The sequence below is a fragment of the Paramormyrops kingsleyae genome, chromosome 11 (assembly GCF_048594095.1).
Source record: "Paramormyrops kingsleyae isolate MSU_618 chromosome 11, PKINGS_0.4, whole genome shotgun sequence".
Taxonomy (NCBI): Eukaryota; Metazoa; Chordata; class Actinopteri; order Osteoglossiformes; family Mormyridae; genus Paramormyrops; species Paramormyrops kingsleyae.
This window is the reverse complement of record NC_132807.1, coordinates 14,244,983-14,270,168: the sequence shown is the minus strand read 5'-3', so window position 1 is coordinate 14,270,168 and position 25,186 is coordinate 14,244,983. Positions and strand designations below refer to the sequence as shown.

The 25,186-nt window shown below is 39.3% G+C and overlaps 2 protein-coding genes across 8 annotated transcripts in view; both read left to right on the top strand.

The window, feature by feature from the left end:
• The window catches only part of LOC111841552 (uncharacterized), a 34,510-nt gene extending 16,636 nt beyond the window's left edge, over positions 1–17,874 (top strand). For 2 of the 6 annotated variants that reach the window (XM_072718101.1, XM_023807407.2), the window contains exons 18-30: positions 185–232; positions 652–761; positions 1,095–1,263; positions 1,342–1,446; positions 1,599–5,927; positions 13,282–13,409; positions 14,278–14,347; positions 15,423–15,569; positions 15,715–15,873; positions 16,055–16,152; positions 16,315–16,449; positions 16,638–16,752; positions 16,913–17,874. In XM_072718101.1, coding sequence (XP_072574202.1) covers positions 185–232; positions 652–761; positions 1,095–1,263; positions 1,342–1,446; positions 1,599–5,927; positions 13,282–13,409; positions 14,278–14,347; positions 15,423–15,569; positions 15,715–15,873; positions 16,055–16,152; positions 16,315–16,449; positions 16,638–16,752; positions 16,913–17,071 — 5,772 coding nt within the window. In that variant the 3' untranslated portion in view covers positions 17,072–17,874. The other 4 variants (XM_072718100.1, XM_072718104.1, XM_072718102.1 and 1 more) reach the window with 4 other exon arrangements.
• Positions 17,875–18,556: 682 nt separating this feature from the next.
• On the top strand, positions 18,557–24,986 carry acte1 (actin, epsilon 1). Of its 2 annotated transcripts, none has more exons than XM_023807455.2 (9): positions 18,557–18,691; positions 19,321–19,476; positions 20,248–20,376; positions 20,762–20,872; positions 21,173–21,257; positions 21,642–21,803; positions 23,121–23,312; positions 23,827–24,008; positions 24,666–24,986. In XM_023807455.2, exons 2-9 carry the CDS (start codon positions 19,348–19,350, stop codon positions 24,807–24,809), a joined length of 1,134 nt encoding a protein of 377 aa, XP_023663223.1. In that variant the 5' UTR covers positions 18,557–18,691; positions 19,321–19,347; the 3' UTR covers positions 24,810–24,986. The 2 variants fall into 2 exon arrangements, with proteins under 2 accessions (XP_023663223.1, XP_023663229.1); XM_023807461.2 differs by having other exon boundaries at positions 18,574–18,691; positions 19,326–19,476.
• The last annotated feature ends 200 nt before the right edge of the window (positions 24,987–25,186 follow it).

Here is a 25,186-nt window from a genome sequence, read left to right as displayed (position 1 = left end):
AGCCATTCAGTTTTCTGACCTTTCACTGCTAGCTAGTGATGATGAATGCTTAGCATTAATTCTCTGCACAAATTGCTGAGCATGTAATTTATTTTTATCAGTCTTTCGGTTTTAACTAATACATTTCTTGCCTGAGGAATAAGAAATTGGAATCTATGATTTTGTAAAAAACCCTCTAACACAGGTGACGTTTGATGTAGATGAAGAAGGGCAGCCATTTTGGGTTTCTCAGGTGTGTTTGTGTCTGTGTGTGCTGGAGAGCGCCATTCAGAGGTGATTGCTCACTCTGCAATGTTTGCCTCGAAGTATTTTGTGTTTACATGCATATGGGTGAATTTCACTGCCACTGCTTTTGTAATAAAGGGGTGAATTTTTATTTGTCCTACCACTTCACCACTGTGTGTTATAGAAGCACTTATTCCTTTGCCAGCATAAAAGGAGCGAGTAATAGTGCCACTTTTAAAAATTTTAGAATGCAGAAGTTTCATTAATATTCATGGCACTTAAAAGAACTAAAGTAAGTTCCTTTTATGCTGCATGGTGTGTATTCAAGAGCACTTGGTTCATATGCGCGTGGCTGTGGTGAAATTATGTTTGGTGGCCATCCAGCTGTCATGCCAGTTGAGAGTAACCCGCTGGTTCTCTGTCCAGACAGAGACTGAGAGGCTGCAGGCACAGCTGGCTGGCCTTCGGAGCCAGCAGAGCCGGGAAACTGAAAACCACCAGTTGCTGGTCGCAAGCCTTAACGAACAGCTCAAAGGGTGAGCTCACACAGCAACTGTTCATTCATTACAATTTCAATCGATTATGCTTACCAAAAATGCTCCTGTGTTTATTTTAGTCACTACAGTTATGGTTATACCCCCAACATATACCCTTTTATATATTAGTTACAATCTGAAAAACAATGTGTTATGTATCCACACACACATGCTGCCACAGTTGCTTCAGTGTTTCACCTAGTAGCAAAAAAGAATTGGCAAAAAAATGACATTGGAATAATCTATCTTCCTAAACTTTAAACCTATTCTTATTCTGGATGATTTAATATGCTGTTTAATGCTAATTAATATTTTCTTTTATGTTTAAAAAAGTTTAAGTGAAACACAAGAGTGCCTTGAAACATCACTCATGGAGAAAGAGCAGACATTAGCCAAAGCATCAGAGAAACTGGAGTTCATCGATAATCTGACGGGTGCTTTAAAGGAGAAGGAGAACCAGTACAAAGAAGTAACAGAGAAACTCCTGCAAGCAGAGCACAATGTAAGAAATAAAGATTTGAGGTTTTTGTCTGTGGAATTATGAAATGCTGCAGTTCACAGTAGATTTATTCTCTTTCAGCTTTCTGAAGTTGCAAAGAAATGCAGTAGCTATGAAAAGCAATGTTCTGACTTGAAAAAGTCAGTTGCAGATCTTACTCAGAAGACAAGTATGCTGAAAGATAAGGTAAAGATTTCTTTGGAAAAAGTTTTAAATATGTAATGCATTTGAGGATATCACTAAATGTATTTTGTGCACCTTTTGATTTGGGGGGGGACAGTTCACTGGATCTTTCACTTACGGTCCACTTTCACCCTCCCTCTGTTCTAAAATCTTAGGCACAGAAACAGGAGACCACTATTGTTTCACTACAGAATGATCTGGAGCAAACAAATGATGAACTGGACAAATTGAACTCCACCCATTTAGAAGAAAGGGCGCAATTAATTCATGACCTTCAAAGCTGTGAACGAGAGATAGACAGTCTTAAGGATATTTTGGCTGACAAAGACAAGGAGATCTGTGTCCTCTCTAATAGCATGACTGAGTATTCTGAACAGATTTTTGAGCTCAAACGGGATATCAAACTCAAAGAAGAGGATCTTGTACGCATGGAAACTGCCTTGACAAAAACTGAGCGGGAAGCTCAGGTTATGCGAGACTCCCAGTCTTCTGACCAGCATACCTTGAATAACAAGATCACACAGCTCACAGAACAGCTTAAAGTCGCAGAGTCTGAGCTGGATAAAGTTAAAGAGGAAATAAACCTGAAGACCAAGGAGGTTGAGGAACTTATGAAGCAAGTTCAGAAAGATGACCAGAATATCAAAAATCTTTGTGGGGAAATTCAGAAGTTGACTGTGAACCATCAAAGCCATCTTTTGGAGTGTGAATCTCAGATTTCTTCACTGAAGGACCAAGTAACAGTAACTTCTCTAAAACTGCAGGATTCTGAAAGTCATCTCTCTGAAACAAATGGTTCCATTGAAAAGTTAAAGGTCTTGCTACAAGATAAAGAGAAGACATATGAAAAAGAATTGAAATGTGTGAAAGATGAATGCAACCAACTTATTGCTGAGGCTGTGAAGGCTGAGGAAAATATTAAAAATCTAAGTGAGAAACTGGAAAATATATCTATATCTCAGGAAGAGGCAGAAAATGAACAAGTTAATCTCAATCAGAAGTTGAAGGCAAGAGATTCAGACAATGAAAGGCTTCAACAGGCACTGCAAGCAAAATCTGAATCTATATCAAGACTAGAAATGAATGTGAAATTCCTTGAAAGTGCTAATCAGCAGCTTAAGGCTGCTTTTGAGAAGGAGGAGGAAGAACTAAGTAAACAGAAGAAGCTTATAGAAGATCTAAACGAGAAAATTTCCATAACTTATGATCAGCATGCAAGCCTGAAATCACAATTTGCCAATCTTGTCGAAGAAAACAAAAAGCTGCAACAAGAAATTGCTTACAAGGATGAAAATAAGTTAGCATTAGCTGAGGAGCTAAATAGTAAAATGTCAGTTTATGAACTACAGCATTCAGAAAGCCAAAAAAGTATTGAAGGGTTGCAGAAAGATAAAGAAAAATTACTTCTAAGAAATGAGGAACTTGGAAAAGTCCTTGAGCAAAATAAAATTTCAATGTCTGGCATGTTGCTGGAGAAAACAAATGAGTGTAGTCATCTTGCTAAATTAGTCAGTGAAAGTAAGGAGAACATAACCCAATTACATGATCAGGTTTCTCACTTGAATGCTCAATTAGAAGAAGCCAGAGGTAGTTTGACTGAGAAAGAGAAAATTATTCTAGACAAAAATGCCCATTGTGAAATGCAGCAAAGTCAGCTTGAGCAGACTGTAACTACTTTAAAGGCAGGGCTTATGGAAAAAGAGTCTTTGTTGCATCAGGGGTCAGTTGAAGTAAATTCCTTACAAAATGAAGTTATGCTGCACAAACAGTTTACTACTCAGCTTCAGGCTGAGAATGAGTCACTACAAATGGAAAACCTGCGACTGAGTCAAGGTTTGGAAGAAAAGGAAGCAAATCTCAGAAGTTATTCTCAGGAATACGAAAAGTTTCTGAATGAAAATAATAAGATGACGGAATCCACAGTGTCAATGAGTAGTCAGATAGAGGAAAATAACAAAACAATATTAATGCTGGAATCTGCAAATGTTGACATTAAAAAATCGCTTGAAACTCAAGTTGGTGATAACATTAAGGTGCAAGAGCAGCTTTCTCAGAGTCAAACTGAAATTAAAGGTCTTCAAAATCACTTGCAAGCTTTAAATGAAGAAAACCAGCAACTTCATGTGGCCCTTCAGAAGGAGAAGGAAGAAGTTGTTGAACAAAAGAAGCTGGTAACTGATTTGAATGAAAGAAATGATATGACTTCGGAGCAGATATCTGAAAACAGAAAAATTATTCAAGTTCTAATGAAAGAAAAAGAAGACCTGACTGAAAAGATTGAAGAATTTAAACACTCTGAACAAAACAAAACTTTCCTGTCAGAGAGTTTGTTTGAGAAAACAAATGAATGCAGTCTCCTAACACAATTACTCAGTGAGAGTAAGGAAAGCGTAGCAGGTTTACACAATCATGTTGCTCTTTTGAATGTTGAAATAGAAGAACTTAAAGTTAAGGTATCTGAAAAAGATCAAATGATTATGGATCAAAATTCAAACCAAGAACAACTCCAAGAGACTTTGTCCCTGCTACAGGAGCAAGGAATTGCTTTAAAGGCAGGACTTATGGAGAAAGATGCTTTGCTGCAGCAGAGAGATGTAGAATTGAGGTCTTTAAGGAGTGAAGTCTTACAGCAGAAAGAGTGTTGTAGTCAGATTGAGGAGGACATGAAGAGTGCAGTAGATAAACAAAGTTCTGATAACTGTATGCTAAGAGAGACCTTGTCACAGAATCAGACTGAATTAATAGAACTTCATAATCGCGTTCAGGCTTTAAATGAGGAAAATGACAAAATCAAAACAGAATATCACAATTCTGCAGCAGAGGCCTCCAAAACAGTGCAAGAAATTGTTGTTCTCCAGTCAGAGTTGTCTAACCAAAAAAATGAAGTAGTTTCATTGACAAAGAAGTTAAGGGCTCTTGAGGAAGAAAATGAACAGATGCATTTATCATTACAGCAGAAAACCGAGTCTGTGAATCAGCAAGAAATGTTTATAAAGCAGCTGAGAGACCAGTTGGAACAGGGGAAAAGTCAGATGGATACAATCACTGAGCTGCAGTCTCAGATTCAGTTCATGCAAAAAACCATGCAGGATAAGGAGAGGTCCTCACAAGAGAAAGAGACCCAACTTAAACAGCTCAAAGAAAAGGCAGTAACTGCATCTGATGCATTAACGACCCAAATTAGTGCCAACATAGAGACTATCAGCAATCTACAGGCTGAGATTATGAGCTTGTTAGAAAAGAATAAGGAGCTAAATATGAGTATTGCAGAAAAAGATGGCCACCTGAAGAATAAGGTAGATGACTACTTGAGTTTAAGGGCAAAATATTCTGAATTGGAAGATATGGATTTACAGCTTAGAGATAAAGTGGATTCATTATCACTAGAGTCCATTCAGCTCAAGAAAATGTTAAAAGAAAAGGAAGAGACTCTTATAGAAATTCAGAGAACCTCCCTTGCAAACAGTGATATTTTGCATATAAATTACAAAACCAAAGATGCTGAATGTGAAACCCTAAAACAACAGGTCTCAATGCTACAAGAAGATGTATCTAAACTGAAGGGTAAGCTGTGTGCCCAGTCTTCCGAAATAGCCGAACTTCAAGAAACACTTGCAGAAAAGGAGGCTACTGCCTTGGAGCAAATTAAAGCTCTTCAGAATCTTCAGACTAAAGCAGATGAGGCAGCACTTTTCAAAACTCAGTTCATGGAGAGTACAGAATCGGTTTCAGAATTGCAGAGACAGGTTCAGGAAAACTCCTTAGAATATAGAAGGCTCAACGAATATGCACAAGAGAAGCAAAGTGCCTTATCAGATCTGCAACACAAATTATCTATAAATCTAGAGGAACTCTCTCAAAAACATGAAGAAATCAACAATCTCAACAAGCTTCTCATGGATTCTAAGGACTCAAATAAAACTGCTGAAAACACAGTAGATGTACTCAGTAGTGAAATGGCCCTGCTTAGGGAGGAACTTCAGCATATACAAGCATCTCATGCTGAACTTTCAAAGCAGAAGGAAGAAGCTCTCACCACCCACCAGGTACATGCCTCTAATTTAATGGTTGAAATTGAGGGGTTAAGGTCACAACACTTACAAGTTGCTGCACAGGTAAATGCCTTGACACAGAATCTAGAACAGAGAGAACTGGCCTTGTATGAAATCAACAATCAGTACGCTGTCCAAGTCAAACGTGGAGAACACCTTTTGTCAGAAAATCAGAAAATAAGGGAGGAGAATAAAAAATTAAGGGAAGAGAGCAGTCTAAATAAAGACCTTCAGCGGCAACTAGATGCAGCCATCAGTGAAAAAGAATATTTTCAGAAAGCTATCCCAGAGAAAGAAGATCTTTGCAAAAGTTACAGCGACCAGTTGCAAATGCTGAAAGAGGAGTTTGAACTCCAAAATCAGCAGCATCTTGGTAGCATGAGCGAAGCCATGGAGAAAATGATGACCGAGAAGGAGCATCTGCAGCTGCAGGTTAGTGCCAAGATTGAAGAAATCACTGGATTAAAGTTAGACATTCAGAAAATGACACAGACTCTACAGGAGTCTGAAAAAGAATGGTTGTCTATCCTTGATAAAGAAATTCAGGAAAAGAATATTTTCACTGAGCAGCTGAGACATGTAGAAAATGAGATGAAGTCAAAAGATGTTAAAGTTCAGGCCTTGAAACAGGACCTAGATACTTTGCAGCAAAAAAGTATAGAGGTAATGGCAGCACTTAACATTAGTTCAGATCAGTTGAAAAGCAAGGACTTGCAAATTATTGAACTTGGTCAACAAGTGTCAGAAAACAGAAACCATTTAGAGGAAATTTTATCAGCTATTCACAAAAAAGAAAATGAAATTTTTGAACTGACTCAGACTTTAAAACATAAGGAAAATGAATTACAGTCTTGTGAGAAAGATTTAAAAGAATTCTCAGAAACCATGACTAAAAGGTTAATTGCTTTTGAGGAAGAAAAAAACTCTTTGCAAACTACAATTAACCAGTTGAAATCAGATCAGCAGTCCGAAATATATTCTTTGAAAAAGCAGTTAGATGAGACATTGCAGTTATTGCAGGAAAAACAGCGTGAGCTATTAGAGAAAGATAAAGTGTATAACGATAACGATGAACGATTATGTTTACTGCATGACCAAGTAAGACACCTCAAAGAAGAAGTGCAGATAAGAAGCAAAGATCTTGAAGAGGCGGGTGTTAGCCAATCTAGTATTCTTTGTGAGGTCCAAAAAAAAGATGATACAATAAGTAGCATAAATATCCAATTAAACCAGCAAAAAGAATTAATTTCATCACTTACCCAGCAGTTAAAAGAAAATGATGTATCAGTCACACAAGTAATGGTATCAGCATCAAATGAAATGGTAAGGCATACAGAGGAAAAGGATATACTGCTCTCCCAACTAGAAGGCCTGGAAAATACATATAATCACTCAGTCAGGGAACTTGAAAGTATCTCCACACAGTTGGAGGAGAGCAAAACTCAGTTATTTCTTTATAAGGAACAACTGCAAACTAAGGACCTGGAGAATAAGGATTTAATCAAGGAGAATGATGAACAGAAAATCCAGTATGACAGGTTGTGCAAAGAAAAAGAGGTAATGAGGAAAAAGCTGCAAGCTGCTCTGGTCATTAGAAAGGACCTATTAAAGAAAATTGATGGGTATGAAAAGCAGATAAAGGAAAATGAGGACATTGCTCCGGAGTTTTCTGTTTTGCAAGACAAGTTAAAAGAACTGACATTACAAGTACAGACAATAAGTAAAGATCATGATTCTCAGATGGATGAATTAAGACAACAGATAATGCAGAAAGAAGTAGTCATCAATGAACTTACACAGGATGTTTCAAGAAAGGATCTCCTCCTTGAACAGATGAGTCACAACATTCATTGTTTACAAACAAAATTTGATGAGCAAGAGGAAAACTTGACTAACACCCTCCACTTGCTTTGTGAAAAATCAGAAATTATTAATAGTTTCCAATTCAGTATTGCTGCAAAAGAAGAAACTCATGATCATGAACGTTCTAAGATGATGATGGACATAAATATTCTCAAAGAGGAGATGGAAAAGAAAGAGAACTTATATTCTGAAATTGAAAAGGAACTTTCTTTAGTAAAGCAAGAAAAAGAGGCTCAAGAAAAAAAGGCATATGCTGCATTAATAGCAAGAAAGGAAATAATGAAAAAGTATAAAGAGATTGAAAAAAGACATGCCCAGGAGGTCTCTGGATTAAAAGAAGAATTTAACAAACTTTTGGAAGAGAACTCCAAACAAAGAGATGAATTTAATACTGTTCAGATTAAATACGCTGAAAAGCTTAAGGAGTTAGAAAATGTCCAGCATTCCATTTCTTTACTTGAATATGAACTGGACTCTGCTAAAAATCTTATTGTTGAAAAAGAGAAAATACTCAACAGCCTCGATATATCCATGGCTAAAAGAGATTGGCAGGTAGAAGCCATCACCGCCAATCAAGGAGAGATCGAATGTCTTCATCAGAAACTAGAAAAGATGACCTTTGAGATGGGAAGTAAAGATGCTTTGATTGTATCTCTAGAAGAGCATTCCAAAGACATTAGCCTTCAACTCACAGAGAGACAGTCAGAGCTAGAAAAGGCGCACATTGAGATGAGTGAGAAAATGGAAAAGATTCTAAGACTGGAACAAGAAATTAATACAGCTCAAGAGCAACACAAATATGATAAACAAGAAATTGATAATTATGCTGATTTGCATAGTCACCTTCAAAAATCACAAGCTGAGGTTGAAGAATTTAAGCATGCAATAGAAAGAATTAAAGTTGAAAAGGAAAAACAGTATGAAGAATATAAAAAATTAAATAAAGAACTTAATGATGCCAACATTCAGATCAAGGAAGAGCTTGAAAAAGCACATTCCATAATAGCTGAGAAGTCATTTCAGCTTCAAACAGTACAAAACAATTGTTGTCAAGAGAGGGAATTTTTGAAAAAAGAGCTAGAAAGAGTACAGGCTGACTCAAAATATAAACAGACTGAAATTGAAAGTAATAAACTGTACATTGAAACATTACAAAAAGAGAAGCATAATGCATTTACTGATATTCAAAATGTCAAAAGCACAGTTAGCCTTCTAGAGACAAAGCTTAACGAATCAGAAAAACTGAGGGAAGAGCTGCTAAAGAAACTAAGTGTAACTGAAAAAGCAGATTTGGAGTTGGATTCTGGAGAAGAGTTTCAGTCTTTAAAGTCCTATGCTAAGCAACTGGAAGTAAACCTTAAAGAAAAGGAAGATGGTTTTCTGAACTTTCAAGCAATGATTAAGGAAAAAGAACAACTCATTGCTAGTTTGGAACAGCAACTGCAAAGGGAAGTTCATCTTCATGAGGTTTCAATGGAACAAATGAAAACTGTTATTAATGAACTGCAGCAGAATACCAAAGAAGTTCCAGATGCCCGCGGACCAAGGGAGCAGGTAGATGAGAGTAAACAGATGGCTAAGAAACTACAGGCAGCTTTGATCTCTCGAAAAGAAGCCTTGAAAGAGAACCAGTCCCTCAAACAACAAATACAAGCATTAAGGTCTGAAAATGAAGAAATTCATAAATTAGCTGCAAGTCTTGAGAAATCTCTCACAGAATTGAAACAGCAGAAGGAACACTTGGAAAGTTCTGTACTGTCTCTTGACAAAGAGAAGGATAAACTCATTTCAGAAATTGATCAGATTTTAAGCGACAACCATAACCTCTCAGCTGCCTGTGAAAGCCTTAAACTCACAATAGAGAATATCACTCACCAGAAGCAAGCTTTTTCCTGCCAGTTGGAGTCCTTAAAGGATTCCCAAACTGTTGAGTTGTCAGAGTGGCGATCAAAACACACAGAACTGAAACTTGAGTATGAATCTCTTTTACAAGCATATGAAAATGTCAGCAATGAGATGCACAAGATGCGACAGCTCTTAGAGGTAGCCCGTAAAGAGAAGCAAGAAATTCTTTTAAGAGTACTGCAGACTGAATCAGAAAAGACACAACTGGAGAAGCAAATTATTGAAGCCAAAAATGAAACTGAAAAAATGAAGGAAAAGATTCAAGAGTTGACCGGATCAAAAAGACACAAGATTCAGGATCTGGAAGCTGAAAATGAGAAGATACGAAAGCAGATGGAAGAGTTTGAGGAACAAAAGTACACAATTGAAAATCTGACGGTCAAGAACAGTGAACTGGAAGAGGAAATTAACAGCCTGAAAATATCTTCAATTGAAATCGAAGATAAAATGAACAAATTTCAAAGTGATAATATTAATTTAGTTGAAGAACTTAAGGTATCGAACAACTTATTAGAAAAGTGGCAAAGTGAATCAAACGGAAGTCAGCTTAATATGCAGTTAAAAATAGAAGAAATGCTTAATTTGAATAATACCTTAACTTCTACGATTGAAGCTCAAAAAGCAGACATTTTGCACAAGACTGAAGTGGTTGAATTCCTGCAAAAGAAGTTAAATCTGGCTGAAAAAAATGCAAATTTGCAGAAAGATTATGATGCTCAGTTGGAAGAGAAGGACAATAATGTTAGGAAACTGAGAAGAGAAATAAATGGGAACTTTCAGGAAATTAACAGCCTGAATGAGAAAATAAGAATTTTAGAAGATGACAAGTCCCTTTTGCAAGAAGAGCTTGAGAATGTACAAGAGCTTTCTGAGAAGGTGAAAAATGAAAAAGAATATTTGGAGACTATGCTCCTCAAAAATTCTGAAAAAAACGATGAGTTGACAGAAGCAGTCCGCATGCTAGAAGTACAGAATAAGAATCTGTCAACTCAGCTAACCTCAAGCAAGGAAGAGAAATCCAGAGATGACAAACAACAACAACTGAAACTTAAGGAGTTTGAGGAAAAGCTGAAGGTACTTCAGAAAGGAAGTGATGGTTCGAAAAGCATTAAGATGGAACTACAAGAACTCTTGAAGGAGAAACATCAAGAAATCAATCAACTTCATACTGACTGTATTACATATCAGGAACTGATTCTAGAATTGGAAAGCTCTTTAAAGTCAGCTCAGTCAAAAGGTCATCTCATGGAAAAGGAGATGAATGATAAAATCTCTGCTTTTGAGGAAAGGATAAAGAGTCTTGAAACTGAAATTATGTCATATAAAGTTCTGCTAAGTGAAGCTAGAGATGAAATAGCAAGCATCAATTTTGAAAAAGAACAACTTAAAGAGAAACTGACAAGAAAGGATTCTTTTGAACTCGGTCAGAATTTGGAGCTTTTAGATATATGTGAGCATAATGAACAAATTGAGAAGCTGGAGCATGATAAAAATGTATTAAATGCACAATTTACTGACAAAGAGAGTTCAGTATGTGAAATGCAGTCAAATCTTGTGAAACTTAAAAATATGTTATCAGAATCTGAGTCCAAGATTCTCTTGGTACAAGCTGACAATGACAAGCTACGCATTGATCTTGAGAAACACAAAGCCATTGCAGGACAGCTAAAATCACTTGTTCATAACAAAGACTCTGAGATCTCCATGCTGCTCTCCTCCAGTGATGGGCAGATGTTGGATTATTTAGAGCATCTGCAAAAACATCACAAAGCTCAAACTGAGGATTATGGAGCTCAGTTGAATGTCCTTTACAGTGAAAGAGAGGAAGCAGACAAGACATCCATAAAGTTAGAGGCTAAAGTCAAAAGGCAACAAGGCAAAATGCAGATCTTTCCAGAAGAGAAAATGCAACTAATTGAAAAGCAGGAATCTCTTAGGAGCTCTCCAGTGTCCTCTCTCATGCAAACAGAGAAGGAACATTTATTTTCTGATCACAAAACATTGGAGGTAAAACATAAAAGTAATCTATGGGAAACTGAGGGTTCAGGGAAGGAGAACCTCAATGAAAATAGCTCGGAACAAGAGATCAAAACTCTTATTTATCAGATTGATGACCTAAACTCTGAAAATGCTATGCTCAAAGCACAGCTGATTAGATACAGAGAAGATCTTAATCAAGTCTTATCCCTTAAAGACAACCAGTTAAAAGAACTCCTTAAGAAAGAACAGGATTCCGTCAAAAACATATTAAGTCAGAAAACATCTGTTGAATATCAACTTCAGGAGGTCTTGATGGATCTTCGGGAAAAAGAAGAGGCTAATGATATCATAAAAGTTCAGAGTTCAAAACTTGCCACTCAAGTTCAGGAACTTAATGCTGAGGTATTGGCCCTGAAGAAACAGAAAGCTGAAATGAAAGAAGCCAAAGTGATTTCTGACCTACAAGAGGAAATAGCTGCTAAAGCTGCAGAATGTAATGATCTGCAACAAAAATTATTAGCACAGAAAATGACCAATGATGACCTGAAAAGAGAGATGCAGGAACTGGAAGTCAAAACAAGGAATCACCTAGCAGAAGCCAGTAATACATATAATAATACACTCAACGCCTTTGAACGAGAAGTGGACCTTATGAGAAATGAGCGAGAAACTGCAGAAAACAGGCTTGCAGAGCTTGCTAAAGAATTAATGCAAACCGAACAACTGTTGTCCGAGGCCAAGAATCTGTGCAAGACCACCGAGGCGCAAAATCAGTCATTAGCAAAAGCTATGGCTGCGTTACAGGATGACAGAGACCATCTCATTGACGACTTCAAAGTTTTACATAACAAATACGACACTGAACTCAGGGAGACCACAGCAGCTATGAACAAGATTGAGGGGCAACTCAGTGACACAAATTCTGAACTTATCAGTCTAACTAAAGAGAGGTATATTCTAATCCAGAAACTCTCTGCTTTTGAAAGTGACAACACTCATTCTCAGTTGACAAAACAAATAGATGAGCTATGCTGTATAATCTCAGAAAAGGAAACAGAGCTCAACAGGCTATCACAAGAGAATGACATGTACAACAAGCAAATGGCAGCCTTCTCTGGGTCAATGGCCAGTCTTCAAGATGACAGAGACCGACTGATTCAGGAACTGGCAAAAGCTAAAAGGGGTTTTGAGTCCAGGCAGGGGACAAGTGCCAGTACAGCTACACCTGTGGGCAGTGAGGAGATTAATCTTAATAGCAGTGTTGATGTCCTCCAAACTGAGAGGAATAGGCTGGTAAGTTTTTATATCAGTTTGTTAGGCTTGCTTACAAATCATTTTTTCATGTGTCTTGAATGGTCAGCAGCATGAACCACTTTTTTTTTCTTCTTCATTTTTTCCCATAGCTTAAATGAGGGATGTAACGATACCAAAATCACATTATACAGCAATATTGTGATGGTAGTCCATGGTACAATATCTATCACAATATTAAAATATAAAGGAAACTGATGACTTTGTCCTTTTATTAAATCAGCCTTTTTTCATTCATCTAAATGTTTTTCCTTTTAATTAGTGCTTTAGCGTTCCTTCTTTAATTAAATAACAGAAGTGGCCAGCCATGACCTAAGCATGTGTCAAAAATAGCATTGTCATTGGCAATGAATCACTGAACTATGTATGCACAATCGCAAAACAAGAACAATGCAGCAGTCGGTAGTAGCCGTAAATAAAAATAAGTAATAAAATACGTTATTGTAGCAGTTGGATCTTGTCAATAATCACAGTGAGACGACAGTATTTTTAGTTTGATTGCACCCTCTGCTGTTCAAACAAAAACAATGCAATTTTCGACGGGGAGTGAATGCAGCTGTGCTTGCGAAATAACCATGTAATATCCTATTAGATATCGGCACAGTCCCATGACGCGGTATTGTGAAATTCGATATATCGTTACATCCCTAGCTTAAATCACATAGTATAAATGTGTTTTGTCCAAGTCATATCATCATTCTAACTTTAGTTTTGTTTTCTGGGACAGCTGAAAGAAGTTGGAAGCTTGAAGTCTGAAAATGCTGACCTAGAGAAGGCATTGCAGGAGGCACAGGCTTACAGGTGGCAGACAGAGATAGACATCAACACGTACCAGGTGGAGCTTGCAGAACTGAAGTAAGATCAGTGTTCGAATGATCCTATCTGCCTAGTGAGCAGTCTGACCATGACATGAAGTTTCGGAGGGGGGCACAATGAAAGTTGCTAATTGGATAAGGGGGTGGGGTGGGGAGGTCAAGCGCACAGGGTCAGACCGCCCCCCTACCCCCTGCCTGGTGCATATTTTCTCTTGTATGGGGGTCTTTAAGCTCTTACAGAGGGAACACCCAGGTTCCACTCAATATGAACACAGTAAGATCCTTTGACATTTCTTTGGATGCTTTGGATATCTCAATTTTTTTAGGTTTCTGTTTTGCCTGAAAAATGGTGAAAGCTGCATTTAGTAGAAACAGGTATTTGTTGTTATCATGTTCCACAGTAAAGTTTCCTAAGTTTCCAAAGAGAATAGCATCATGCAAATCAGTGATATCTGCAGGTATGATTGTAGTCTTTTATGGCACTGGGAACACTTCATTCTGACTGACCCATAGTTGTTAAAGATTCTACCCACTTGCTTCAGACTTGAATTGTGTTATGATGTCTGTCTCTTTCAGGCATGACTTCTTTCTGTCAAAGCCATATTTTGCATTTGCTAAGATGAAGCCATAAGTGTACATATGTCAGAACTGTCCTCTAGGTTGCCCTCTGCAAACTGCACAGCAAGTGAGCTGTTTTTTGTAGGCTGTGATGGAAACTGCTACTGCTATGTTTAGTGAACATAAGAGAAGCAGGGGAAGAATTACAGGCATGAGGCTCTGGCATTGGTCCCCAGAGGGGAGGCTACATACCCTCTGTAACCAGGGGTTCCAAGAAGAGCTAGCCCTGTGAATGCTGTTTGTAGTTTGCCAAGGTAACATTGATGGATGCTGTCTCATTTGCTTTTCAGGTCTGAGAGAAACAAATTGATGTCAGAGCACCACAGCCTCACGCAGCCAGTAGTTGCCATGGCTGAAAAGGTTGGTGAGCTGGGCTGGAGTGTGGTATCAGAGGAGCCCTGTCCAGTTATCCTGTGAAGGTGGAAGTAAACCAGTTAAATGCTTGCCTATATTTAAATAATCCTCCATATCTTTCGCTAAGACCCAAATTTGGATATGTGTGGTTGTAGACTCTTCTGATTGTTCATGTTGATTGTTGTGTAGAACTTATAGAACCTAAGAAAAGTTTCATCCTTACAGAAGTTACAAATACTTTTACTGTATTTAAAAAAGTAGTGTTTTTTTTTCTTCTTTTTTTCAGTTTCATACCTTACTTTAGTTGTTGCAGCTTTTACTTCACTACATTTCTGAGCTAAATTATGACTTTTTACTCCAATACATTCTGCATGAACATCAAATGCAGATCACCTGAGTAGCTGCACATTTCTGGGTAAAATATTAATAATGATTTTATTCACTCAGAATCAAGACTATGATTTTCTTTCTCGATTCTTCAGCAGTATATTTCTTTCTTCTTATTCATTACATATTGTTTTTATGAGATGGATATTTTAATTTGTGGATATTCAAAGTTAGCAGCACTACAGCTGCTACTGAAGTAATGGTGTTGATTGCATTGGACGATCAGCTGTTTTCGTAGTGGAGGACAAGGATTTTCGTCGGGTCATTTACCACTTATAAAAGGTCTTATAGTACTGGCCCGGGATGTTTATAACCCATTAAATCTGGCTTGTAGATCAGTCTTTCCGCTAATCTGTGCAGCAAGGCAAGTTTCATAGCTTTTTCTGAATAAAAAGAATATGACTGTTTTCCTTCTTGTGCTGAACTATAATTTACAATGCTATAGTGAAATCTATGTTGAATGAATTTAAAAGGATTCGTTGCTTTTTGTACTTTTTACATTAGTACTTTGAAAACCATTTTTTTAAATGTAATATTATAATGGATGAATTTCACTTGAGTAACATTTTGGTGAAGTACCTCTCCTTTTACTTAAGCATGATAACAGAACTTTTTCCACCATTCCACACTTGTAAAAATGGATTAAAATGGCTGCAACTAAGTTCCCAGACTTCATTTCGGATTGTTCTTACAGGTGAACTCAGCCCCAATAGCTAAGGACTCATCTGGTGAGCAGCTCCCTCTGCTTCTAGCAGAGCGACGGCAGCTTGAAAGCGACCTCCAGCGTTGTCTCCAAGAGGTCCATCAGCGAGATTTACGCTTTCAGCAGGTCAACGCCAAGGTACTGGCACTGCACTAGGACCGATTTCTTTTGTATTAATGAAGCAGTGAATTCCATCTAAATTTCTGTATCACAGTTCTGAAAAGCAAACTATTGTATATAGCGTGTATAGAAAACTTTACTTGTCCCCCGTCGTCTTTACAAGCTTCTGCAAACTGTGGAGGAGAAGATGGGCTTGGCTTCCCAGTTAAAGACAATGTCTCAAACCCTGAGGGACACACAGCTGAACCTGGGTGATCTGCAGAATCGCTGTTACTGGCTTGAGAGTCAGATGCAGACATTTGCCGGCCAGGGTCGCGCTCATGTAAGTTCTTCCTGAATTCAAGCATCTCTGTCACTGTTATTGTTTCTTAAGTTGTCCTTCTTTGTTTTTGCTAATTATATAACCAAATTAGATCTTTGTTTGTGGACATATTCTATATTACTAGTACTATACTAGGACTAGTAAATAAGTTCCTGTTGACCAGACAGTCTTTCTCCACAAGGGGGCAGTGGCACCAGAGGTTCCTCCTGGAGCACCCCAAGAACGGAGTATTACCGTGGTGGCAATGGACACCCCCCAGGCTAGTGAGCTGAGAAGCAGGTGACGTTGATAAATATTTGTGCCCCCTCACATAGTATTAAAAGGGAGGTAAAAAAAAAATGACAAGTGTTATGCTTATTCATTTTGCTCTGCCCTTGGGTCCTTCTGTTTGCCTTGTGCTTCTCCCACCTCCCCTCCAAATCTCATGTTCATATGCTGCAGGCTGGTGGAGGTGGAGCAGCAGCTAGTCTCTACGCAGCATGAGCTGACCCAGCTTGCAGAGAGCCTGAGAGAGGAGCGGGCCAGGAGGCAGGTGGCTGAAGATGCTCTGGGACTCGCCGAGGAGAGAGTGAATAGGTGCCATCATCACTTCAGGCCCTTTAGCTCCTGCATTCCTTTTCCAAACACTGACCGTAGATAAACTCACAATAACTGTTAACCCCCGGAGAATCTTTGCAAACCCCAGTATGTTGTGAATTTTTTTTTTTGTACACATTGAAATTGTTTTCCTGCCCTGACACTTGTTTTTGGTTATTGTGTTTCAGCATGAATGCTAGCATTTCCAGGGCAAGTCAAGGAGAATTCACTATTCATCTGGAGTCTGACGATGAACGGGAAGCACTTATCATTGACCCCAGTGAGAATGTTGTCACTCGCAAGGTTAGTGCATTCCAGTGTTCACCTCTGTCTCCATCATTAAGACCAGGAGCTTTCTACTTACTGTGTGCTGTCATGAGACAATGAATTTCATCAGCACATCATAAACCATGCAGAACCTGAGCTTGTCGGCTGTAGCGCAAGTTATTTTTTCACCCACCAGATGAAAGGCGGAGTTCTGTCCTGCAAGCGGTGGCTGCGGGGGCGGAGTCTGTACTGCTCCAAGCTGCTGACGTCACGGGCCAAATCCCGTTACCTTTTTCTTGCGTATCTGCTGACGCTGCACGTCATCGTATTTATGTGCTTCACTGGTACCCTGTAGAACAGTTAACTCTGCTGGCCAGCATTAAATGACCCAAGGGCTCTTCACAAGGGCCACAGGGGCTTCGCAGCACAGACTTTCACACCCTCAGGGCCCTATTAAATGTATCACAGTTAATACTGCAGCAAAACAAATGCTGGAAATCTACAAAATGTGTTAAAGAATGATGACACATTTTGAGTTGAATGTTGACATTGCTGCTTAAATTGTTCAACCACCTTGAAGATAACTCCTCCAGGATTAAAGCTTTGCAAAAACTATACAAAACAAATACATGTTCATACTCAGCTCTTAAGGTACTAAAGTACAATGGCCTCCCAATCTTGTTTTTAGCTGCTGGTTGAGCTATGCACTACAGATCTCTGCTGTTTTAATTTATTTAAAAGCAGTCCTATTAGGATAAGAGTATATTATATACTGTAAGGGTTTATGTATATCAGGTTTGGCACGTCATATTAAAACCTTTATTGTACATTGAGATTTGTTTCTTTGACAAGTCATATGTGCATCAGTGTACTCTGTCAAATTGTTTATTTCTCTTACGTTCCTACTGATTTGTATATATTGTGTGAATGAGGAATCAAATCTATGTTAAAAGCTACTGAGTGCATCCAAGGTATTTTCTATATAATATCTATTTTTTAAGAAGAGCTGGTGGTCATCAGCATCTTTTGCCTCACCAGACTGTTCCCTCACCATTGAGTATCATTGATAGGGTAAACGTGCAATATAGTGCAGGGTGTTCTTGCCTACTACAGATTTTTTGTCGAAATGAAGCATTTTAATAAAGCTGTTGAAAACAACCTTGTGTCCTCTGTGCTCATTAACCTTTTGAAATGCAATTGTTATTCTTGGAATTATTTTCTCATTCTTCTTAGTGCCCCAACACTTTACTGTTCGTAAAGTTTACTGACACGAATGAAAAGGCAGGATCATAGATTTGAACTATCTTCATGAGTTTGTGACTTGATAGCTTTTAATTTTTATGTCGTCTTTAATAGCGATTTTCTGACTGCATTTAAATTGTATTTGTTTCTTATTGTCCTTGGTGGAGGTTTGTGTACCATTGTTGTCATGAAACTCTGATCACTGCAGAAGGAAATTTCCTTTGAAGGCATTTTAGAGGTTGCGTTCCCGCTGTAGTACTTTTTATGGAATGCCTGCTGTAGTGACGCCCCAGTGGATGGACAGACGAAAGGCCATACCTCCATTATGACTTATGCACAGGATCTTATTTATAGTGTGCAATGCCGCAGGATTCCGAAATGCCATCCTCTATGACACACGGTCGACCTGTCTTCCCACAATGGGCCACGTGTCTCCATGCAATAAATTACAGTCTAATATTAAACCCATACAAAGACTTCTGCCCACCTATTTGGTGGGATGGATTCCAGCTTCACACAGCAATTGTGTCCTTTTTCATGGAGGACAAAATGCCTTTGGACTTTAAGTCCACTTGTTAGCATGGCAATGTCTCCTAAAAAGGGCTGACGGGCTGATGGTATTCGGTGGCATGGACCGTGGGGATCCCGGTATAAATGCCTGGACCAGGTGAAGCTTGGCTTTTACTCTCTCAAGGGAGCACAAGCTCACAAGTCTCCTCTCCAGCTCTCCTAGGTGAGTCACACAAGAGACTCTGTTCTCTTTTTATAGTGATATTAGTGCAAGCGCCCTTTAAAAGAACATTTTTGAGTGTCAGAATTAATACAGCTGGAGAAAGGTCATTTCATATTCAAAATGATGTCATTTTAGTATAGGAAACCAGAAAATAATTCTTTTTTTTTTATATTTTTGAGTGAAAAGCATAATTAGCTTATAAACTTTGTTGTCTAAAGTTTAGTTGATGTTAGTTTCAGAGGTCTCAGGTTACTTCAGTCCATTTTTGTATTATTTAGATTTATCTTTTGTTAGTTATTGATAACTAACTATTGTGATACAACCCTTAAACATGACATGACCCTTAAACTTAAAATCCTGGAAAACTATGAAAGATGTGCATCTGGATAACCAATATACCTAATGAAAACTGCAAATTTCAAGGCAAATGTGGATTGGCTGATGGTGTACTTCATTATTAAAATAGTATAACAAGTATTTTGTAGGGTGTACTTTTTATTTAATCTATTTTTGCTCTAGCAGAACACTTAAGAACAGAAATTGTAACGCTTGCATTTATTTATTGGCTGTCAGTAATGTTTAGGATATCCACCACGCTAATAAAACTGATCCTCCGTGTTGCTCTGAAGTGCAGGGTTACAGCTGTCTGAGTGAACATGTGTGACGAGGAGGAGACCACTGCCCTGGTGTGTGACAATGGCTCCGGCCTGGTTAAGGCAGGCTTTGCCGGCGATGATGCCCCCAGGGCTGTCTTCCCTTCCATTGTGGGCCGGCCTCGCCACCAGGTGAGAATTTCCCTCTGATTGACATTGTTGCCCAGATACCGTGGTCATGCACATTTAAAAAAAAAAAAAATTGTACGTTTTGACTTTTTTCATTGTGGCAAATGAACAGAAAGAGAGCATTGTCCAACCCTCATACACTGTTCTAATCTTAGTTCAGTTTTCCTTCTCCAGCAATGTTACCCTTCCCCGTCTTACCACATGTCCTTTGGGGTCTTTGGGTTTACAATGTTACTCATCTCAAGTTTGGCTCAACCTCACTAGTAAGCAGCATATAATCCTTTAATGAAGAGGCACTAATTGTGTAAGCATTAGCACGTCTCAATGGTATGATGGCATCTGGGCTGCAGTTCATAATCCCTTTAGCCCGGTGTCTTAAGATAAGCAGAGGGTATCTTTTGGCATTCATATTTAGCGATGCTTGAGATACTGATGACCAAAAGTAAAGTGACTTGAAGCAATGTTGCCACAGACATAATTAGACTGATACTTTAGTATTAGTAGACCACTAAGGAATTTTACCAAGAACTTTACTACAGGAATTTGAAAATCAGTGTTAACCCAGTTTAGCCCCATTCACAATGCCCATAGACTAAATGCAGAACACCTTACTAAATCTCCATCCGTCATATATAGACAGCAAACCTTAGGGCTCACGACCAGGATGACAAGAAAATTGCCTGGTATGTTCAGAAAAGCGCTCAGCATTGACGCTCTATTAGATTTATACTTTCCAAGCTGTGGAACCGTAACCAACACTCTTCTTTCTTCCAGGGTGTGATGGTGGGTATGGGCCAGAAAGACAGCTACGTGGGAGATGAGGCCCAGAGCAAGAGGGGCATCCTCACCCTGAAGTACCCCATTGAGCACGGCATCATTACCAACTGGGATGACATGGAAAAGGTGCACTCATTCATAGAGAGACAAAATCGAGCTATATCAAAAATTACATTTTATCTATCATCAGGTGCAGCTGACCAACTTAAAAATTAAATAATTCATCTTCCTTACAAAATTGTAAATATTAATTTTCTTTTACATTTATTTTGAAATCAGATATAGTTTCTGAGTTGGGAGGTTATTGTATGTGTATTGTTGATATGTCATTCTCTTTGGAATAATAATCTACCTGGTGTCTATTTCAGAGTAGGATTCTTTTTCTTGATTTTCAGGGTATTCGTTAATTAAATTGATAATTAAAGACAACTTATAAGAGAAGGTGAACGCTGATGTCACCCCGTTTGCCAACGTGTTGCCTCTTCGTGTGTCCTTCATCACTTCGTCACAGATCTGGCATCACACCTTCTACAACGAGCTGCGCGTGGCTCCTGAGGAGCACCCTGTCCTGCTGACCGAAGCCCCACTGAACCCCAAGGCCAACAGGGAGAAAATGACCCAGGTCATACTGTCCTCCTTCCACTGGAAGATGCTCTGGATCTGCTATTAAACTGTATAGCTATGCTCTCATTTCATTTTTAGATGTTTATCATTCTGTCACAGATGACTTTTTATTGAAAGCACTGTGATATAGTGCTTGTATACCCCCAAGATTACCCATAAATAAAAGTGTTTAATACCTACCTGACCAAAGAAATGTAAACCTCTCCGAGTCCAAAACCTATTCATTTCATGCAGTGGTCCATCCACTTTATAGTATAGTATAGTGTATAGTATAATGGTGTTGTCCTTGTTTCTGCAGATTATGTTTGAAACCTTCAATGTGCCCGCCATGTATGTGGCCATACAGGCTGTTCTCTCCCTGTATGCCTCTGGCCGTACCACTGGTAAGTCTGGTTGTAGTAAAGGGCGCTAGAACATACAAAGGAAACTGGGTTAGTCTGACTTCACCTTACCTGCATTGAATACAAATCTTGATATTTGAATCTGCTCTCAGTGACAGTATAGAATACTTTTGTTATCACTGTATATATATATACAGTGAAACACTGTAAAGGAAGAAAACAACCACATACACTCAGAGCTTTCGCAGTTAATCCAAACAATACAAACTAGCAGTGCTTTAGCCAGCTTAGCTTCCATGCCACCTCCTTTGGATAATTGTTGTACAAATAAGGAAACAAATTGTTAAAAAATTCATTTGTGTTTTTGTTTTGTTACTATTGTTGCCTGCACTGATACAAAAATGTTTTTGTCTTTGACTGTCGCAGGTATTGTACTGGATGCCGGGGATGGTGTGACCCACAACGTACCGGTATATGAGGGCTACGCCTTACCCCATGCCATCATGAGACTGGACCTCGCAGGTCGCGACCTGACCGACTACCTCATGAAGATCCTGACTGAGAGAGGCTACTCATTTGTTACAACTGGTCAGAAACTCCTTTCATTTTCATAGGTTTTCAGTGTCAGACTGAATATCAGTTAGAGGCAACTAAACAGTACATAAGATAAGAGAACTAAAATAGAAGAGGGTTTTCAGCACTTGGCAGATGGGGGGTGAGTGGCTGAAAGTCATGAGTGGGCTTAGCAGCTGTGGGGGGGGGGTGCAGGGGGTGGAGACAGGGGGTCATGTGACTCCAGAGAGTGGCATCCCAGACATCGGAAGCATGTCACTATTCATCCTAAGAGTGCGGTCAGCCCATTATTTACCCAGAAAGTGTGTCTGCTGCCACAACTCTGTCTGACACACTTGCACTGCATGTAGAACAATAAAGAGTTGTGTTTCAGCTGGGCCACCTCATGGGGGAATCAGAGTAGTGGCCTTACCCGCCCTGAGTCAGCCCGACACATGCCTGCGCTCATCACACTCACAGACTCACAAGACGACGTGTCAGTGCCCTGCTGGATATTTTTTTCCTCTTACTTTATTGCAGTAGAGAGAAAGACTTCATGTTTGTAATATTGCCTGGAAATTAACTAACACAATCAATCTTTTGCGCTCTTTGTCAGTTTCCCACTGGCAAGGAAATGCCCTTCCAGTTAACTGCAGGAAACTGCAGGAAAAGAGTGAAATCGGCAAAATATCTGCAAAATAAAGTTAGTGTATCTTATCTGAATTGGCTGACAAAAATCAAATCATTTTCTAGTCACAGAACAGGCTGGAACAGTAATGTAGGCATTGAAGTTATTTTTTCTCTGAATGAAATTCAGTATACTACTGTAAAATCAATGCCTCTGGTGTTTTAGTGGTTCAATGGCATTGAAAGACTGCCATCTCCTGGCTCGGTCATGTGTAACACAACATTTGCTACTGTAGTATGGTTAAGTGCTATGGAAATACTCTTAGAAAGGCCAGATCTACTGGTCTTAAGCAAGGACATCTTAATCTTTATTCATTGCTCTGTCAATAAAATTTAAAACCCTGATCCCCAATCCCTTATTTTTATAATCACCCAGTCATTGTATTACCTATTGTATTACATACACACTGTGAATTAAATAATAAAGATCTCTGTTCTATTAAATTTTTATTATACATAGTACAGTGCAAAGGACTTAGACAATCAGAGAAAAGTTTAAGGCTATTTATCTGGTTAGTAAGTGTATATCTACTCATAAAAAAATATATATTGTAAAATATGCGTAAGGTGTGCTGATTGAAGCAGAGTTCATTTGGTATTAACACATGACTGCTGAAGCGAGTATGGTGCTGATTATCATTGCGACTTTGTCTTTCCACCCGGCAGCTGAGCGTGAGATTGTGCGTGACATCAAGGAGAAGCTGTGCTATGTGGCCCTGGACTTTGAGAACGAGATGGCCACCGCTGCCTCCTCCTCCTCCCTGGAGAAGAGCTACGAGCTGCCTGACGGTCAGGTCATCACCATCGGCAACGAGAGGTTCCGCTGCCCCGAGACCCTCTTCCAGCCTTCCTTCATTGGTCTGTTACTAACAGTGTCTTCTGATTATCCGAACCAACACTGCATTCATTATTACATGTTCAGGGTCAATATAGCTGGCAGTGTAATAGTGGTATGAATAAATAATATTGCAATTATATTTTCATTAATATTTAGTCCAGCACCACTGCATGAATATTTTGTAAAAATGCTAAACCATCTCCTGCATGTGATGTTATTCAGTTGACAGAAAAATGTAGGTTAAAGTTTTTGCCCAGTTGCCTTTTAAATACAAACTAAAGCCCAGCAGCAAGGTACCATATGCATGCCAGACCAAATGTAGCATCAGATCAGGCATGGAAGATGTCAGTCATAAAACAGAGCCAGTGGCATATTTCAGCCACATTTTAGTGCATGCAATTCATTTTTGGTGATTTGATGCACAATAAAGTAACTTTAAATGATGGGGTGATTGGCAACAGAACCACTGCTCCTGAGGGTAGACACATGTGTTAGTTAGAGCAGCAGTTTGCAATGTGACTGTGCTCTTCACAGGAATGGAGTCTGCTGGCATTCATGAAACCACGTACAACGGCATCATGAAGTGTGACATTGACATTCGCAAGGACCTGTACGCCAACAATGTGCTCTCGGGTGGTACCACTATGTACCCTGGTATTGGTGACCGCATGCAGAAGGAGATCACTGCTTTAGCTCCCAGCACCATGAAAATCAAGGTACAGATGTTGTCTGTGTGTCACACGTACAAGATTTCTTCGCAAATGACATACTGTATGACCAGCAGCAGTAGAAGTGCATGTGAAGACCTTGGCAAGAACAGCCGGGGAAATTGAGACAGGAGCATTGTCTACATCAGGGGTGGCCAATCTTATCTGCAAAGAGCCGGTGTGTATGCAGGTTTTCGCTGCAACTCCCTAATTAGATTACTAATTACAGGACTGATTGGCTGAAGAGTCCTCACACCTGGGTTTGAACAGCTGACCTACAGGTTATCCCAAAAACCTGCATACACACCGGCCCTTTGCGGATAAGATTGGCCACCCCTGGTCTACATGGATAAATACAGGGTTTCATTTTATGCAAATGACATATTCAGGCAGTGTTCTTGTTCTAAACCAATGCTGCCCATGATGGTCCTCGGGAACCTGCAGACAGTCCACATTATTGCTCCCTCCCAGCTCCCTTGTGGGGAGCAAAAATGTGGACCATCTGTGGGTCCCCAAGGAATGGTTTGGGAACCACTGCTCTAAACTGAAAACGGTTTTGAGGTATTGAGGCGTTGAGGTAATCTGGCAGTTACATACTCTAGACACTCTTTGGTGATGAGTAGCCTGATAAGAAGAGAGATGACTGACTTCTGCCTACTTCCGCAGATGATTGCTCCGCCTGAACGTAAGTATTCAGTCTGGATTGGCGGCTCCATCCTGGCCTCCCTCTCCACTTTTCAGCAAATGTGGATCAGCAAAGATGAATACGAGGAGGCTGGGCCCTCCATCGTCCACCGGAAGTGCTTCTAAGTCTTCAGGCTTTCCTCTCTTCACACCTTTGCTCCAACTTGGTCTGTCCCTCTCTGTCACTGCTATGGGCTACAAAGATGGCTGCCAACTGCCCATCACTATATACCTGTCAACAGCTGTTGTCCCAGAGTCTCATATTCTGTTTCATGTGCCCTGTGCAATAAATCTCCAGCGTAATATTGTGGTCCTGTGTCGTCCGTCTCATTGTCAGCCACTTCATAGTCAAACAGCTTCTTTTAGTAAAAGGTAGCATATTGGTGACCAGCCACATGTATTGTTGATGTAGAATAGGAAAAATTCATGTACTGATAAATGTATTTTATTATATCGATGAGGTCATGCATATCCTAAATGATGGATCAATTCATAATTATTTT

What these genes read in the sequence shown, in the direction of transcription:
- acte1 (XM_023807455.2), top strand. Translation starts at nt 19,348, where the DNA reads ATGTGTGACGAGGAGGAGACCACTGCCCTGGTGTGTGACAATGGCTCC. An exon ending in TGCCTCTGGCCGTACCACTG is followed by an intron (nt 21,258 to 21,641) that starts GTAAGTCTGGTT and finishes TGACTGTCGCAG; the next exon opens with GTATTGTACTGGATGCCGGG. An exon ending in CCAGCACCATGAAAATCAAG is followed by an intron (nt 24,009 to 24,665) that starts GTACAGATGTTG and finishes CTACTTCCGCAG; the next exon opens with ATGATTGCTCCGCCTGAACG.